Raw genomic sequence first — 19,196 nt, forward strand, 5'->3', positions numbered from 1 at the left:
ACCTTAGATTTAAGAGCTGTGATCCTGACTGTTGTTACTGTAACAGGACCAGCAATTTAAATGATTTGAACTTCTGAATCAAATTCTGAATTGGCTATTCTGGCAGAGCTGAAGAAAATTATACCATTGACTTTGGATTTGGTGAGGTTTCTGTTGGTTTGTAACTCTTAACATGTCTATATGTGTGATTCAATGGGATTGGTTATAATGTCGTTGTGTTGACAATACTGTTTGTTTGACTTGAGACCTGAGGGTGCCATAGGAGCTTGCTGATCTGTGTGACTGGGAGGTTTTGCTGTCCTTGCGGGTTGGAAAGGCAGTTACAATGTGAACAGAAGCATTAACCAGAAAAAGTGTATCCAAAAGACTTCGGAAGTTTTTTGCAAAAAGCAGACTGTTTTGCATAATAAGTTTTGCTGAAGAACTTGTTTTGTGACAGAAATTTGGAAGGAAAGGACATCCACCTGCAGACCAGCTGCTAAGCTTATGGTGTAGTTGGGAGACACAGTTGAGGACTTAAGTTATAGTATGGGATGTGGATTTTATTTAAAATTGAAGCCTGCAGAATAGAACATTTAACCCCCTTTCCTTTGAAAATTGCCAACTGCTGTTACAAGGGAAAATAAAATAATAAGCCAAGCCCAAACAGTCTTACTGCTATAGCCACCTTTAAAAGCACTGATCATTGTTTGAGAGTGGCAGGGCCCAAAAGGAAGTGATGCTGAAGAGATTCCTTGTATTCCAAAGCTTGGTCCATTAGAGATGCACATCCCAACAGCTAGCCCTTTGGATGATGGATAAAGCTTCTGCGCTTTATAAGGAAACTAAAATTCAGTCTTTGGGTAGAAAACATCTATTTGCTGTTGTAAACTGTGTCTAAAACAATTGTTTTAAACAAATGTGTTTTGAAAGTGTTTTTTTAAGCTTGCTGGTTTTCTTCCCATTCAGGTTTCTGAAAGTACTTGACTAACAGAATATGAGGCATGGAAGAGTTTTAAGGTGATCAGCTGCTTCAAGCTGAGCATCATCATCTTTCCCCAGGTGGATCTAGGCTTCCAAGACAGGCTTTCAGGTAAAAACTCTTTGGTTTCACAGTTGATGCCATTTAGTGATGAATAAGCTTTTCACAGGGTTTCTTCCAACAATATAATTATTTGTGGTCTAGAGGAATGAAATGTGTACATTTAGGATGGAAAGGCTAATTGAATTAGTTTGTACCTTTAACTAAGTCATCTTAGTCCATCATTGGGTTTTTTAGTTTTTTGTTTATGGGTTCTGCTGTGGTGAAGGTGTTTATTTAACCTGTTTTTTCTATGGAAGTCTTCTGAATTCTGTTCCATGAAATTCAGTGAAATCAGAACTCTCAAAGTTTATGAAATCTGATAATACGATATTCAGATGGAGAGACACACCAAAACTAGTGTTCCTAGTCAGTGAAAGACAAACAGAACTTATCCTTTATTTATGGTAGGTGGAAGCAGTTGTCTGGCCAGTTAACATAAGAGTAAATCTAGTTTAGTTAAAGATCCCACTGACAATTATTTGAAACAATGTGTTAAGTAATGTGTTTTGAGAATGGTCATGGTTTGTATGCAATATTCAATACACCAGTAGCTGGAAAAAGATCAATTACTTGTTACGTGTTTTACAGCGAAAGGAAATAATAAAATTGCGATTTTTGCAGTTTTAAAGAATATTAAGTTTAAGATTTGGGTTTTTGGTTAAAAATCTCTTAAGTTTCTGCTTCTATTAATGCAGTGTTTTTTGGTGTGGTGTTTTGTTTGTTTGGTTTGGCTTGGTTTTTTTTTTTCTCCAATGTTAGACAATCCAATGGCAGACCAAAGGATGGACATATCTTCTACAATTAGTGACTTTATGTCACCAGACCCTGCTGACTTGATCTCCAGTTCCCTTAACACTTCAGGAATGGACTGTAATAGGAAAAGAAAGGGAAGCTCTACTGATTATCAGTAAGTTAGATTTCTCTTGCTTTAACACTACTAAAAAAGGGTTGTAACACAGCAATACAGTGGGAGAGATGATAGAAACACTTACAGCAATTTTAAAATAACCTTTTTTTGACAACCTGTTGTAAAGGTTTTAATAAAGAAAAAAGCTACTATGCACTAAAAAGAAAGTTCTTTCATTTAAAAATAAAAATAAAGCCTTCATCTTGGTGCAGCTAGAATTGAGGACTATCAAATGGGGTAGGGCTGAGGAAAGAAACATTTGGCTCATAAGGGGAAAAACAATACTATGGATGAAATGTACAGTGTGAAGGTTGATTATATTGACTGTTTACACAGGAAAGAGAATGTCTGACTAGTGGGAGGGAAGATAATAAATGCATTAAAAAGCAGAAGCAAAACTGGAAATAGTTCCTTTTCTTCACCTACTTTTTGCCTTTTTAGTCACTTCCTATCAGTGTGCTGCCAACCTTTGCCTGTTGAAGCTATTTCGGTCTCCCAGTTGAATATGAATCTGAGTAGTCTCTGGTTTGTGGCTGTAGATCTGCCTTTCATTTAGTTAACTGATTTAATCTTCTGTTGGTCCTCGACTCTAGGCTATTATTCCTAACAAAATAAAAACTTGTTTTCTTCTGAATCAGTTGTAGAATGTGGTTTTGTTTCAAGGAAGTTGCTTCTCTTTAAGGGTAGCCTGCTAATAACAGGTCTTAGAAGCACTGTCCAAGCCATAGCTTCTATCTTGGGGCAGGTGTTTGAAATAGAAAGAAATCACACCAACTCTGCTTTAGAATAATGAAGGTTGTAGTAAGGTTTGTCAGATTTCCAGGAGTGTAATATCTTCTGTACTAGGTACACCAAGAACAACCTACTTACTCCAAGTCACTGAGCAAAGCTCATATGTATTGTAACTTTACCAAGTCTAGCTGCAGGGTAGCTTGTGAATGGATCCCATCCATTATTAATACAGCTACGCAGTCCATTTTTATGTAACATAGCACAAATTTTATCACTGTGAACCTTTGGATTCTTAGCATTTCTTTTTACAGGGAGAGGTAATTGTTAGAACTGTTAATCCATGCTGAGTATGACAATTAAGAATTAGGTTCCCTGTACGTAGGACTCCTTTTTAGGAGAACTTATGTGCAAAATGTAAAGTACTGTTTAAAGATCACAAACATAAGGCATATGTACCTTCTCTAATATGCATTTAGCCTTCCTAAAAAGTATATGACTCCCTCTAGTTGAATTGACTACCACAAAATTCAGTGAACATCCTCAATCTTACCAACTTCCTCTTCTCTAGAAAGGATTTCTTCATCTTTATCCTTCTGGGTAGGAAGCATTGCTCAAGTCCTCTTTTCCAAAAGACAGCTTGCTCTTGTAAGTTAATTCTGCCCTTTAGGTTGTGTGTGCATTTTATTAAATAAGTGAAAATGCTGTTTCCTTGAGTCCTAAGTAAAATAACTTTACAACAGCTGTCATCATGCCACAGTTCGTGTTGTGTTGCAGAGGAAATGGTGTCTAGTGAATACTCCTATTTTAAAATAGAACTTAAGGTAGACTTCCTTGATCCCTCCTCCTATAGGTATGTATCAGTAAATGTTGTTCAGAAATGCTGCTGTTCAGCTTTTGCTGCCTGATAACAATTTATTTTTTACATAAATTGTCTGAGTGTCCAGTTTTATGCTTCATTTACCAGTGAAGTCAGGAAATAAGGAACAACCTGAGTGTTTTAGTTTGGCTCTTTGTTTGCCTCTCAAGTACAAGCAAGCGTATTGATCCGCTGCGCTTTCAGCTCTCAACACCAGCTTCTTTTCAATTCTTTCTCCTGCTACTCCTCCAGGAAAATTCCTGTCAAACCTATTGCTGTCAGTTCAGCAAAGGTTGTTCATTCTCCACTACAGTCTGTTTTAGTTCAAATGCTGGAATCCAAGACTTCATGCACAGCTCTATAAACAATTTCTTTTCTTGGGAGTAGTGTTTTCAGTTGAACTAACATATGATAAGAAAATTAACTATCCTGAAGCATTTGTAACTTAACTTGTACCTCTTAGATTTTGCTTTCTGAATTTTTCTAAGGCTAAAATGAATCTTGTCACAACATCACAAGTAGAATGTCTCTTTTCTAAGTCCTGCTCTAGACCTACATGCTATTTCTTTGTGAGCATCAGAAGTGCTTTGAGCCATTGAATAAGACACTAACTCAGATGTGAAAATTGAGACATGAAGAAAACCTTTAGCATTATTCAGACTTCTTTTAAAGCCAATCATAAACATAATTGATTTAAAAGCACAATGAATAATATATGAAAGACTACAATGTTTATGTTTAAGAAGGCTAATGCCCAGTGTTGAACAGGAATAACTAGTGTGTTAATAGTTAATACGAGATTTTTTCATAAGGCTTTTATAAAACTCACTCTCTTAACATATTAAAGCTCAGTGGTATTTCAGATCACTTTACAGTCTTGAAGTGATGCCAGCAGTTAGCTTGCATGTAGAAATTCTGTTTAATTTCCTTATGATATGACAAAGTCTGTATAAAGTTAAGAATTAGGACTTCAAAACTGGCTGAAAGAAAATGTTCATCTGTCCTGGTGGGCAGAATAAAAAACCAAGAGACTTGGTTGGGATAATTTTTTTTCATTTCTGGCCTTAGTCCTCTGCAATCCTATTTATCTGTCTATGAGGGCAACACACATAAAGCACAGGTCTTTCATTTCTGAAGATGAAACAATATCTCAGTGACTGTATAACCCAATTTAGGTTAGTTGTTTTACTAGTTTTTTCACATGAAGTGCAATGAACCATGCTATCTTCTCTTAAGCAGAATTATTCTTTCAGAAAGTAGATCAATTAGAAAAGCTTGTCTCCTCAGAATACATTCACTGCTGTTGTCTTGTTATCATTGTGCTTTCCATTTCAAATAGAGTGCTTGAGAATTTAAACAGAATATCATTATTATTCTTACTTCCTATATATGGTGTACTTTATTTTTCTTTCTTTTCAGACTTGATGGCTTTCCTTTTGAGTAAGTATAAATATTTTAATAATCAGTTTCACTTGTAAAAGATGCTTGGTGTTTTTCCTTGCCTTTCCTTCCCCTTTACCTAAAATTTGTGGGTAAAAATGAAACCAGAATAAGCCAGGCTTGAGGGTGTCCGTTTAAGCACAGTTGTACAGATTTATATAGATAAAATCACGCTTTTCCTAATTCTTTTGTTTAGCAGTGCTGTAGTCTTAGGCATTCAAGTTTTTTTACCAGGTACAGCTATGAAAATTTACGCTTTCCTCTCCTTGTTTCTGTACATACAGTTATAATATTAAAATGTAGTAAGGGGGAGTTGTTGTTTTTAATGTTGAGACAAAAGCAAGCCATGTCTCTACACTGGAAGTTGTACTAATTTAGCGTGTGCCTGGTTAGCTCCATGCAGGGTCTCATCCTGTCCATGCATTTGGCCATTTCCAATGGTTCGTTGGTCTAGATGATTATCATCTCCTACCCCAAAATCAACTACCATAAGGCAAACTGAAGTGCAGAACACACAGGCATCTGCACAAAGTAATTCAGGGCAATTGGTGAATTTTATGCTATGCATTTTGGTAACTACACACTCTGGTCAAACTGTTAACTATAGTAAATGCAAGTTAGTAGCCCTATTTCTGACAAAGGCATGAAAAGTACGTCCTTTTTTTTTTTCCCCTCTAGTTAACCGAAAAACATTTTTTTATAACAGATGATATCTTTGAACTGCAGCATGTTTTACTGTCAAACACATCAAACTGTGCCATTTTCTTAGCTCCGAAGAAGACACAACTAATTTAAGAAAATGTTTTAATATTATAAAACTCAGACAATTTCTTTAGTTCTTCCAGGTTCTCACTTCTGTATTCTTATTTTTCTATTTAGGATTTAAAGATGACAGGAATATTTTATTCTAATTTTATGATAGTTTGATAACAGTTTTGCTAATCCTGGTTAATTTGTGATATATTGCTTTATTCTGTTTCTGCAGGGAAGGTATGGATACAGATAAAGATGACCAACACGGAAGGTACTATTGATACACAGAATCACAGAATGTTAGGGCTTGGAAGGGACCTCGAAAGCTCACCCAGTCCAACCCCTGCCAGAGCAGGATCACCAGACCAGGTCACACAGGAACACGGCCAGGCGGGTTTTGAATGTCTGCAGAGAAGGAGACTCCGCAACCTCTCTGGGCAGCCTGGGCCAGTGCTCCTTACAGTAAAAAAGTTTTTCCTCATGTTCAGGTTGAACCTCCTATGCTCCAGCTTGCTCCCATTGCCCCTTGTCCTGCCATTGGACATCCTAGAGCAGAGCCTGGCTCCTTCCTCCTGACGCTCGTCCTTTACAAATTTATAAACATGAATGAGGTCACCCCTCAGTCTCCTCTGCTCCAAGCTAAAGATACAGTCACTAAAATGTTAGTTCCTCAGTACTGACATAGGATCCTGTGTGTAGAGATCTGGTTTTTAGTATCACTGTGGTCAGGTGTCCCAGATAGTGTTGAACAAATTAAAACAGACAAAAAAAACCCAACAGTTTGAGCCACAATATTAAAAATTATGATATTTTCCAAAGAAAGGTTAACTAAATATTCAGATTTTAAAAAACGTATTTTAAAGAGGATCTATAGGTATGTAAGATGTGTTTAATGAATTGGTTTTAGTGTTTTCAACATTGTGACTTTGTGATGTTATTCCTCAACAGATTGGAGTATGCAGACCAGCAAGGCAGAATAAAAAATGCAAGGTAATACTCTAAACATTATCTCTTGTCGCTTGCCATATGTGAAATATTTGCATGTGTTCCTTGTCCTGAAAACAATTGTTTCTAGCTTTGATCTTCTCTTATATTTCCATACCTTTGCACTGAAAAAATTTCTTTATGTCTAAACTGCATATAGTTTTGTGAAAATACTGATTTGGTAGGTAGGGTGGTGTTGGTCTCTTCATTGATGTTCAAATTGAAGCGTGTATGTTTCTGATAATGTTACAGTCTTAATCTTGTTGCTTTCAAACTCAGTAGTGGGTTGTAAAAGTGTTAACAGTGACTTTTAATATGGGAAAATATAAAGCAACATTTAAATTATTTAGTGTTTATCATTGTTTTTACTGATTAAGAAGAGTTTCGTTCAGATGTATCTCAAATACTTCAAGTGGAAAGCTATAGGAGAAGTAGGAGACTTATATTGCCACAGCAAAAGGTAGTTTTGGTACATTCATATAGTATACTGATTACAAATTCTTAATTTAATGTTTTATTTAGTATTTGTATACACTGGCATTTGCTTATCTGTGACCTTTATGATTCCAGTTGTGTTTCAGTATATGTGCTAAGAACAAAAGCATTGTGCAGCACTAGAAATCCCTAGGTGATTTTCTACAGCTTAGTGGATCATTTCAGAACTGAGGGTTCAGTGTACTGTATGGCCAATGTGTTCTCTGGTAAAGCAGAGCCATGAGCTGCAGCCTTGCCTATTGCTTACAACTGTTACGTACCCAAATAATGAACATAAAATGTCTGAAGAAAACTGAATGTGTATCTCCTTTTCACAAGTATCAGAGGGTAACCTAATTATCAGGAGGAGGTTATTTTTGTGATTTTGTTATACTGGATTTGGGGATTTTCTTATATGATTGATTTTCTCATGCTTTTCTGTTTTTCCTCACCACCTTACATGTTTAGGGAGGCTCACAGTCAGATTGAAAAAAGGCGTAGAGATAAAATGAACAGTTTTATAGATGAACTGGCATCTTTGGTACCAACATGCAACGCTATGTCTCGAAAGCTAGATAAACTCACAGTATTGAGGATGGCTGTCCAGCATATGAAAACACTACGTGGTAAGTTGATTGGGCATGAAAGGGTGGGCAGGACAGGACTGGGTAAGGATGGCAAAATGGGGTTTCCCCAAAGCCATGCTTTTTCTCTCCCTTTCTTGACCTTTTGCCAAAAAAGGTGTAAGTTGGATTTTGGGAGGATTTCTTCCTTTCTTAGAATTTGATGCTGCATGTTCATTTATAGCGTACTTGTTCATGGTCCAGTATCCTGATCCAACTGGGAAATTTATGGGTGGAAAAAAAGAATGGTTTTCCGTCATCTGACCTGGTTGGTCACCATCACTGGATTCAACAAAGGCAAGACAGCTGAGGCAGGTGGGGGGGGAAACAAGGGCCTAGGTGGTAGTGCCCAGTTGAATCTGGTGTAGCAGTGAGCAGTGCTTTTTAACCAGGCAATGTGCAAAACTTTTTAGATAGAGAGGTTAGATCTTAGGTGTAAGTAATATTCTTATGGGACTTCTGAGGTTTTGTGTTCTTACCTTTAGCTCTGTGTGAAAGAATAGAGAGTACTTTGAAAACTCAATTTTGGTCTTTTTAACCAGTTTCTGCTACAAGCACCCGAAGGGAAACTCGTGGATTTGGAAGAGTTGGGGTTGTTGCAAATTCCTGTATGTCCTAAAGCTTCATATGAGAGTGAATTAGTGCTTGGGTACAGTTGGTGATGATGGTGAAAGCTTAAGCCTTCAAGAAAAATGCCCCTGACAAAAGATAGCGATGCATCTCATGTAAAGAAAACGTCACTGTTCCAGTTTTTAGGATACCTGATGTCTTCCAGTCGTATTTATCCCAGCATTTTTGAAAGGGTTAACTTCTTCTGCCACTGTCATTTAGTTAGGTTATTACTTCATAGCACTTCAGTGGTTACTTTTTTTTGTTTTATGAAGGGAATAGAATGAGAAGAATTACTCTTTAATAAATAACTGCCTCATTTGTTGCTAATTTGGGGCTTTTGGCAGTGTGAGATGTCATTGTTATGTTGGCAAGGAATGAGAGAACTGTGTAGTAAATTCCTAACTGACAATCTGTTTACATGACCTTGTTGTATTTTACTAAGTTATAGAGAGCAAATGGTTTGAAGGGTTTTTTTAATGTACTTTTTTATGCTCTTGTTTTTAATTTCTAATTCTGAGAACAGACTATAAATCAAGCACAGCATTTGAATTAAAAAATATGTTGAGGAACACTTTCTATCCCAGAAGGCATGTAATTTGCATTACCTTGCCATGAATAATGTTGTTTTGGAAAAAAAATTAAATTGTTTTAGCAAAAAAGCTTAATCCTTTTTTGAGTTAATACCAATGGAGCTCATGTTGATAGTCAAACAAAACCAAAAAGCAGCTTTCATTTTAACACCTGCAGTGAATAACCATGTAAGGAGGAGCCACAGGAAAGTTGCTCATTTAACTGTGTACTGTTGAGTTTGTGATATGGGGATTGTCCGTTTGTTTTTCTCTAGGTGCTACAAACCCATACACAGAAGCAAACTATAAGCCTGCTTTTCTATCAGATGATGAATTAAAACATCTCATTCTCAGGGTATGTTTTAGCTTTTAATTAAGAGATATTAATGGCTGTGAATATAACTGTTAATATAACTCTCCCAAAGCACGACACCAGAATTTTTCTGCCTTGTAGCTCAGCTTAAGAATGTTCTGATTATGGAGGATAACGTAAAAATCCGCAAGACCATTGCATAAATAGTCAGTGGGTTTTAATGACAAGAACATCACTTAATTTAAGCAAAAATATTTAAAAGGGAGGTCTGAGGAATCTGATATTTTGATGGCAAACATCAGAATCTTCAGTTACTTCATGAAATGGACCAAAATTATATAAGTTGGTTTTTTGCACACTTTCTGCCATGGGCTACCTTGACATGATTTTCAATGTACAGTGATATAACAAGCCCCTTTTTTTTGAGGTCACTGATGTAACATGACTTAGTATGTTTGGCTGCTTGCTGTGTCTTTATTTTCTAGCACAGAGAGTATGTATCACCTCTCCGTAGTTAAGCTCTTCTAGTAGCTTGTGTAATTTGTGAAGCATTGCAGTGTCCAGATGCAGCATATGCAGAATTTAATTTCTGCAGCATTGTGACTCTAAAGCTATAAAATTAGGGCCTAATCCTGAATGTTTGTATATGACTGAAAAAGAGTACTGCTGAAATAGGAATTACTTGCCTACAGGCACGTAAATAAATATCCAGGTTGTGTCTTTTCTAAAACAGGAACTATGGAATACATACAGTTTAAATAATATTTTAATTTGAAGGCATTATTAAACAAAATCATAATAGAATTGGTCAAGACGTGGATTCTCTCTTCCCATAAAAGTGATTTTAAATTCTGGGCGTGATGCCCAGAATGATGCCAGAATTGTTTGCAGATGCAAAAAACCCCTTTATTGTGATTGCCTATCTTGGCTGTTGACTCAGTTATCTCTAAATGTTAAGACAGCTTCTCCTAGTGTAGAAATTCTACTGTATACAAAATGTTTTTAAAGGTTATAATGATGCAATGAGGATGTACAACTGAGTAGTTTACTTTTTTTCCCTAATTAGGCAGCAGATGGATTTCTTTTTGTTGTGGGCTGTGACAGAGGGAAGATACTGTTTGTTTCAGAATCTGTCTTCAAGATCCTTAACTACAGTCAGGTATTCTTTTCCATTTTAAGTAATGTTAGGTCTGAAAAGAATTGAAAGCTTTTTATGATTGTGCTTATATGGAGGGATGTTTATGTGAATAGCCTGCCTTGAGAGCTGAGATTTGTTGCAAAGAACAAGCTTTTCTCTGCCATGTCATTAGAGACAACTGTTTCTGGACTCTCTTCAAACTGTGGAGGTGAAAAGGAACTAACTTTACTTCATTCATTCACTCTGATCAGGGATTTACCCTCAGGCTTGTAGAAGCGTTATCTAATTGGGAGTATAAGCAAATATTGAAAAATCAGTTTTTCCAGTAGCTTCATGTGAATTTTTTTGATTTGGTTTTCTTTCAGACCGTTCTGGTTATGCTAGCATACTTACTATTGGAAACTGGGAAGCAATTATATCACAGCCGGGTTTTTAATATATGCTTAACATGAGGCTTCACTTCTTCATTCTTTCTGTTATCTGTCCTCCTTACCAAATTTTAAAACTGTTTTAGCTTCAAAAGTTTTCATTTAGTTTGGTAGATGTTAAATACCTACTCATTGTGTAAATATTGAAAGAAAACATTTGCAATTACCTTTTTTTCCTTCAAATGTGTAGCATATTAAGTGTGACTGAAGAGAAACCAGAACTTTTGGTGGTGATAGATTGAGCCTGAAACTTCTGCAAAACTCTTATTGAAAATAACAAAATTAATTACTCTGTAATGCAGTCATAACTTCCAAATATAGAGAGAAAACATACCTTCCATTAAGTCCTGGATCTCAGATGTTTGATGTTCCTTGGTTAGACTTACATTAAAAGGATTGTTTATAATGGATGCTAAAATTGGGAAAAGACAGTGAACAATTAATTTTTTACTGAATGTTCAATCTCCACAGAATGATTTGATTGGTCAAAGCTTATTTGATTACCTTCATCCTAAAGACATTGCCAAAGTGAAGGAGCAGCTCTCTTCTTCTGACACTGCACCACGAGAAAGACTTATAGATGCAAAAAGTAAGTATTACCACCTGTTGAAAAAGCGTCATGTAGTCTGAATGTTTGCCTAATATCGAACGTGTGGCTTTGGGGTGCTGTTTGGATTGTCTCTCATGCCAAGGAAGTTTTAGCTTAAAGACAGGAAAAAAAAAAGGGAGGGGAGGGGAAAAACCAAATCAACAACCAACCAACCCCCCCAAAAAACCAACCAACCAACCAAAAAAACCGCACCCAAAACCCAGATACCTGAATGTAGAAGCTGTATTGGCATGTATTGTAGTGTAGATGTGTTAATTTAACTGGCTTCACCTGTGAGGTATCTTTTCCAGGCATCAAAGGTTTAATTTTTCCCCTTGAAGCATTTGTTTTGATCTGTGGTTCTCAATAGTGAGAACACACTCAGTATTATTTTGGTTATCCTTAGCTGTCAGTCAAGATAAAGGACTCATTTATTTATTTATTACTGGCACTTTCATCAGTGATCTAACCTTTCTCTTAAAATGTTTTAACCTGGCCCTTGGAATCATTTCCTGCCATGTCTCTTAGCTCTATTCCACTCTGGTGTTTTAAAGTAGTTCTGTATCTGTGTTGCTTTTGACGTGAGTGGGAGTTGAATTCATTCTCATAGCAGGAGTCTGCATTGCTTAAGTAGAAGATGATATCTTACAACTGCAGATTTCCAGGTCGTTAAGTCTCACGCTTGTCAGGAGCAGAAATCTATAGGATCTTATCTCAAAGAAGCCACCAGCTCAGCTTCAGAAACTGAAGCTGAGAGAGATGATTCCAGGGTGTGAGCCTAGAGGCTCCAGCTGGATCAGCTGAAGTTTTCTGGCTCCTGGTTTTGTCTGGTTGTCAAGCATGTATATCCAGTGCTAGCTCCTTTTTTGTATGCCTCTGACAAAAATAAATACTATGAATTACATTCTTCCCATCTGCTATGATAGACTGGTAGAATTTAAAACTCATGTTCTTAAGAGTACTAGTATGTATGTATGTATGTATTTTTATGTTGGCATGAGTAGCTCAGGCACAGCTTGTACTCCCACCACTGAACAGCAGCTTAGAGTGCGTGTGGTGCAGGGCAGTCTGACCTCTGAGGTGACCTCAATCAATTCTATGTTAAGGGAAGCACACTTCACGTTACAATATTGGCATCATTGTTTTCTTCCTTATGTTAAAAGCCTACAGGCCCCTAGAATTTTTTTACATGTTTTTAGCTGTTTGTTTATACATATTCCCATGCAGAAATGGTTGAAGTGGATAGCAAGCTGTGGAAAAGTTGCTATGTGATTTAAATCCTCCATCAGCTCTTGGAGCATGGTCCGCTGGAGCTCCAGCTGCATCACTGGCGTTGCTGGTACGTGTGCTCCTGATGCATGCCAGGCATCTTCCTGGAGCTCTCTTTGTACCAGCACTCTGCTGTTGGCTCCCAGAGTTGATGTGTGCTTTAGTACTGTTTCTCCAGTTACTTTCCACAGAAAAGAATCTAAGAACCTCCTGCAAGAGTGTGGTAAAGGTCAGGACTTATTGCTAGGGCATGTTCATATGCACTTATTTCTTTGAGGCTAGAGTCTTCTTGCACATAACTGGAGATCTAGGGGATTTGCCGTCTGTGTTTAGGTCACTGCTACCTCTCTTCCCCTTCTGTCAGAACAATGAAAAAATCTGATGTTTAGGAACACACCGGTTGACTTGAACCTGGAATGACACTGGGCTTGGGCTTCTTCTGCTCTCTGCATGCTGTTGTGCTCTCTGGGTGGGTGTTGTGATAGAAAAGTCTTCCAGTCATAGTGACTACAGAGTGACTATATGTATGAAGTGCTGCTCTGGTTATGGGTGAATAATCTCTCTGAATTTTTAATCAGTTGATTAGTGTTCAAAGAAATCACAACATCAACTGCAAGAGTTGTGTGGATTTTTACAATCTTTTGCTAATCTTTCATGTAGAGCCTTGTGTTCTCAAGCTTGCGTCAATGTTTTCACGCTAGAAAGTGTAATCAGAAAGTCTAATGTTGACACCGTCGGTTGAGTCCTGCATATACTCACTTACATGAAAAACTCCAAAACAAGACTTCTGCTTCTGAAGAAGGATATGAAAAGACTTATGTGCAAGTCCCTCTAGAGTTGAAACATCGTACGGTTGGGTTGTATGATGCAATCATTTGTATGGTTAACTTTTTACCTGACAAAGCAAGCTTCCTCACTTCCTCTGTTTGCTACAGCTGGACTCCCAGTTAAAACTGACATAACACCTGGGCCATCACGACTGTGTTCTGGAGCAAGACGGTCCTTCTTTTGTAGGATGAAGTGCAATAGACCTTCAGTGAAAGTAGAAGACAAGGATTTTCCTTCAACCTGTTCAAAGAAGAAAGGTAACAATTACACACTTCATTACTGAATGTAATGGTTGTCAGGCTTTATTTTTTTTGTTAATACAATTGCTCATTTGCTAAACTTTTTACATTTATTGAACATTGTCAATGTTTCTTACTAAGATATTGAACTATGTCTAGGTCTGTTACTTCATATTTTCTCCACCCCATGCTGCCCCTCAATAGTATTGGCATATAAAGTAAAATTTTCTCTCTGCTTTCTTGAAATTTCTGTAGGCAGTTTGTGCTGACAGTTCTGGTGCAGTTATTGCATCTTCTTCAGCCATTGATCATATTGCATTCAGTCTTGAACTTCTAGCCAGTGTCTCAAACAAAGGGGAGCTGTTACCCATTCTGTTTCTCTGCTCTGTATTTGACAAGTGGTATTTGGATGGATATCCAACTTGAAAAATTAGTTTATTTTGACTTCAAATCTGATTTTGGTACATTCTGAGTACTGGAAACGTAGTATTTGTACACCAGAAGTATTTGATCATTATCAACTTTAGTAATATTTTTTCCTCTGCACGGTATTATTCTAGACGTGTTGGAATAAATTTTTAGTCCAAATTTGAAAGTTTCTTCTTTGAGTTCTTTGGCTAATACATTTGGTATTCGTTAGTGGAAAGTGTCAACTAGAGATCAGGAGGCACCTTCAGTGTTTTGCCTCTGGAGGTGACAGCTGCCCCAGGTACTTCCTGCTAGATTCGGACACAGCTTTAGTGTCATCCCTGAGGAAACCAGCTTGTGCAGTCAGGAACAGGCCTTTTACTCTGCCTCTCTGAAAGCCGTCTTCCTTGCAGTCTTAAGGCCTGCTCCGTGCTGAGGATTGAGTTCTCCTTTCAGATACTGACTGCACTACTTGTCATTGTGAATATTCATCGTCACCTCTATCTACAGCTATCCCCTGTATACACCGAACAGTGTGTATTCTACCACACAAAGTGTTCCTGTTTTCTATAGGAGCCTCATGTTGAAAAAGGCATCTTACTTATTTATTAATATACTGATCTCTTCAAACAGTCCTTTAGATTCTTTGCATCCTTTGCCAAAATAATAAAATGTGATGCAATTTCTACTTAAAGATTCTCAAAAGCAACCTTTGTCTGAACTGATTTTTCAGTATAAATAATGGTTTTGCAGAGATAAATTGCTTATTGAGTGATCTCAGATTAGCTGCATTGAAGCAAGAGTGCTGAAAAATCTCTCAGTGAACAGTATCCCAAATTTCCTGGCTAAGAGAGGAGAGGTGCATTATTAGCAGAACAGAGGTGAAGTTCTCCATGCAATATCCATGACCTAACTGCTTTTTTGTTGTTGTTTCTCTTCTTTCTTCTTCTTTTTACAGCAGACCGCAAAAGCTTTTGCACTATTCACAGTACAGGATATTTAAAAAGCTGGCCGCCAACAAAAATGGGACTAGATGAAGAAAACGAACCCGATAACGAGGGTTGCAATTTAAGCTGTCTTGTTGCAATTGGACGGCTGCATCCTCATGTGGTACCACAGCCAGTCAACGGGGAGATCAGGGTGAAACCTACGGAATATGTTTCTCGACATGCAATAGATGGGAAATTTGTTTTTGTAGATCAGAGGTAAGAATACTTGTAATGACTTCCACAATAAGTCACTGTCCAACTCTGCTTTACTGAGAAATGGCTGTTCTTTTCAGCTTTTTGCTGAATCTTGCCTGCAAGTTATTTTGGTTTTTGAGACGCAGCTCAAAGCTATTACTGTGTATTTATTCAGTATTACTGGTTAAATTTAAACATAAAACAAAACACAACTCCAAAAATATGGCTTACTGCTTACTAGACAGAATAATCCAAGGTTCATTTCTGCCCTTTTGTTAAGGGAATATATGTGTGTAATCCTCAAAAGAATATGCTTTCCTATTTTTAAACTATACTTTGTAATTACTCCCTCTTTGTTGTTTCAAAACTTTTGCAAACACTAGATAGTTGAATTATTGCACAGGCTGCATTAGGCTTTGATAGGTTTAACTCTGTACTTGGATGCATTCTGCTGAATGAATAACTTCTGTATGTGATCTTGTATTTCTAAGAAAGCAAGCTTTTCATAAGCTCTCCTTGGTAAAGGTTTGAGAACTTGTACCAGTGTGGTATCTTTCTTCAAACATCAGTTTTTTATTTATTCTCCAAAAGACTAATAATTATCTTTTTCAAAAGAAACTACTTGAATTTTCTTAAGTAGCCAAGAGACATGACTTGGGTCTTCCTTCAAAAGAGCTGGCAGCATCAAGGGAAAAAGGGTGGTTGAAGGCTGTTAGTGGAGAGGTTACGGTGGGTTGGTTGAGAGGGCTTGTTTGGTTCCCTTGCTTGTCAAGGTGGATTGAGACTGCCCAGATGAGGCAGTTTCAGGTTGCCTGTGGCTTAGGCTCAGTTGCTTACAAGGTAAAAAAGCCCTGGCTCCAAACTCTGCCAGAATCTGTCTGCTGGAATTTGTTTCAGGGGTGTGTCTGGTGTGTCAGCTGATTTTTAGGGGATTTTGAGAAGAAATAGAGCTGATAGTTCCTTCCTTCTTGAAAGGAAGTGTAGTAAGGACAATTAGTTGTGTGTGTGTTATCTACCTGGTTGGGGTGGTTGGGTGTTTTGGTTTGGGGGTTTTGGGGTTTTTTGTTGTTGTGTTGTTTGTGGTTTTTTCTTTCTAATTTGATAGAACGCTTTTTGAAATACCACCTCTTCAGCAGCAGTACTTAGAGCTGCTGTTCACTTTGGGAGCTATGAGAGCATTTGTAGCCTTTCTGTTGCTCAGAAAGTTTGCTGTTCTGTCACAGCAAGGTATGGTTTATGAACAAGTTTTATTTTCAAAAGATCAGAGGTAGCTCCTGATGGATAACTTTGAAGGATTTCTAAAATGGTAAGACTCGGAAGATGTTGACCTGTTGGATTTTAAGCACATATGCTCTTACTTAGTTGTTTTCCAGCTGTTGTTTACAGACCTTGAACGTTGTATACTGCTTCAAAAGACTCTTTGAAAGGGAATTTTTCTAAAATAAGCCTCATCTGTAGGCTTAAACTTGGCATCCTATGTTCCCTTCTTCCACCTGTAAATTTGAAAACTATAAATTTCTTTCGTTTCATATAGACTTGCACTGTTTCTTCATGATTTGCCCAAGAGAATCCAAGAAAGAAACACTTCTTAAATTCTCTATGACCCTATCTTTTTGTCCTTATGGATTGCATGGGTCCTGGAGAGGAATGCTCTAGATTAGGCACTCGCTGGCTGGCTGCCACGGTCAGAGAATCACTTAGCAGTTCACTCAGAATGGCAGGCTACACTCAACAGAGATTTAAAGGGAACCATCCCACCACCTACTTCTTCAGTACTTTTAATGACTCTGGATGGTGAATTTAAGAGTAAAATTAAGTTTATTATATATGCAGATGGCATCGTATGCAGCTTCAGAATTCAAAGCTGCCTTGTTAAGTTGGAGAAGCAAGCTAAGGAAAAAAAGTAAAGAATGAAATTGAAGAAGGACAAGAACAATTTATTTTCTTGCTTAATAGAATAATACGCTAGATGCTGAATTCATTGTCTTTTAACATCTGCCATAGCTTGTTGCATCTTCTTTCCAATAAAGCCTGTTTACTCGGCTATGAAAGTAAATGTAATAGGTTTGACAAGGTGTTTACTGCTGCCCAGATTGTTTGTTACCCATCTGTGTTGGGTTTGCCATCACTGCAGTGCTGTTAAAAGGCTTGGTTACTAAAGTTCTTGGAAAAACACTGGAATAAGATTGACTTGCTTCCTGGCTCTTGCTTTTTAAAGATAGTTGCTATGTTTTGCTGCTTTGCGATTCTCCACAGGCTCTTGGAGGTAATTCATCAAAGCAGTCTTGGAGCTGTCAGCAGTTTAAGCATCCTGGGATAAGGTTCACCAGACACAAGCCATTTAAAAAGCTTCTCTCATGAATACTTGCAATGTTTTCTTCTCCAAGGCTGAGGGCTTAGAGCTCCCTGTCAATAAGGACTTCGGGTGTAAGCCACTTGATTGGTACTGAATGCTTTTCATGTGTCTGGGGAAAGCACAAAAATAGCCTTTTAAATACCATGGGGTTTGTGCATGAGTGCTTTTCGTACTGTTCTCATTCGTAGTTAATAATATGTACTATTTTATACATTTTATTCTGTTTCGTTCGGGCTTTTTTGAGACTGCAGAAGAGATGAAGATCATCCACCTGGATTTGTTCCTTATTACCCTTCCTACTTAATTTGCATTGGAATAGTCTGGAATTGTGCCTCTTGTACTGATTTCTTCAAGGAACTAGCATTTTTCCTTCAGTAAATTTTCCTCTAAGAAATGGACACTCGAAGTCCACTGTAGTTCACTAGTTCTGTTTGCTCTCTGTTCCTCTAGTGAGGACTTCAAGCTCTTACCCTGGAGTCATTCAGCCACGTTACTTTCTATGAGCAGTTTCCCTAGGGGTCCTGCAGATTTGACTGGGACAGTGTTTTCCATCTTCTAATGAAATGGTGTGCATTTCAGGGTCTTCCTGGATCACTTGTCCTGCTTTGTTCCTTTCTCAACTGTTTCTCCCTTCACCAGAAAGTCCCAGAATGATTTCCCAGGTAGTGGCTGTGTTCTGTGCGCCATGGCAGCAGTAATGTACTGTCCATCCTCAGATACTCTCAGAAGTCTGTCTCTCACTGTCTTCTGGGAGCTGGAGGCAAGCATACACATCCCTAATGTGCCAGGTGACAGCAAACTGCCCCCCATCACCTGTTATTTGTCACATTGGTATTTTGGGTTAGAAGCGTTATCTCAACAAAGTTATTACAGCTTCTGAGTCATAACAACTCAAGAAATAATCCTTGTTGTCTTGTTTAAACACACAGCTCTCTGGTGTGCTGTATAGCTTCTTCCTCGTCAAGAATGACCCTTTCCCCTTGTGTTAGACTGCTGTATGGCTTGTTGGCACTACCTTACCTGCAGTGTTGTTTGCCTTTTCCTCTTCCACTTAGCTTAAGGCTTCAGCTACCAAGTTGATGCACAAAGGGATCTTTTCCTAGTGTCTTGCCAACAGCTCCTTGAACACCACCTGAGAGTCAGATCAGGATCCATGTTGCAGATCACGGGTGTATTTTGGTCTAAGGCCTTCTGATGAGAAAGAAAATGAGTTGGCTGTTTGGCTGGTGCTGAAGAAAGAAAAAGTTGTTTTATTTGATTCATGCTCCTGTCCGATTGAAACCGGACACACGCTGTGGGTCTTTTAGTTCTTATTCAGGAAACTTCTTCTTTAACCTTTCTTCTTATGAGTGTGGGTGCAGGGTTTGGTGGGTTGGTTGGTTTTGTTTGGGTTTTTTTTTTTGTTCCACTCTTAAGGGTAGAAAATCCTGC

At 37.9% G+C, this 19,196-nt stretch overlaps 1 protein-coding gene across 3 annotated transcripts in view; it reads left to right on the top strand.

Annotated features, from left to right (window-relative positions):
* Positions 1-948: 948 nt before the first annotated feature.
* ARNTL (aryl hydrocarbon receptor nuclear translocator-like) overlaps positions 949-19,196 on the top strand; it is a 26,523-nt gene continuing 8,275 nt past the window's right edge. The window contains exons 1-11 of one of the 3 annotated variants that reach the window (XM_010183800.1): positions 949-1,072; positions 1,823-1,970; positions 4,978-4,998; positions 5,984-6,022; positions 6,700-6,741; positions 7,678-7,835; positions 9,289-9,368; positions 10,393-10,485; positions 11,364-11,481; positions 13,686-13,835; positions 15,184-15,430. In XM_010183800.1, coding sequence (XP_010182102.1) covers positions 1,831-1,970; positions 4,978-4,998; positions 5,984-6,022; positions 6,700-6,741; positions 7,678-7,835; positions 9,289-9,368; positions 10,393-10,485; positions 11,364-11,481; positions 13,686-13,835; positions 15,184-15,430 — 1,088 coding nt within the window. In that variant the 5' untranslated portion in view covers positions 949-1,072; positions 1,823-1,830. Of the gene's footprint in view, positions 1,073-1,822; positions 1,971-4,977; positions 4,999-5,983; positions 6,023-6,699; positions 6,742-7,677; positions 7,836-9,288; positions 9,369-10,392; positions 10,486-11,363; positions 11,482-13,685; positions 13,836-15,183; positions 15,431-19,196 lie in introns of those variants that run through there. The other 2 variants (XM_010183801.1, XM_010183802.1) reach the window with 2 other exon arrangements.

Source organism: Mesitornis unicolor, unplaced genomic scaffold (genome assembly GCF_000695765.1).
Source record: "Mesitornis unicolor isolate BGI_N332 unplaced genomic scaffold, ASM69576v1 scaffold24874, whole genome shotgun sequence".
NCBI lineage: Eukaryota > Metazoa > Chordata > Aves > Mesitornithiformes > Mesitornithidae > Mesitornis > Mesitornis unicolor.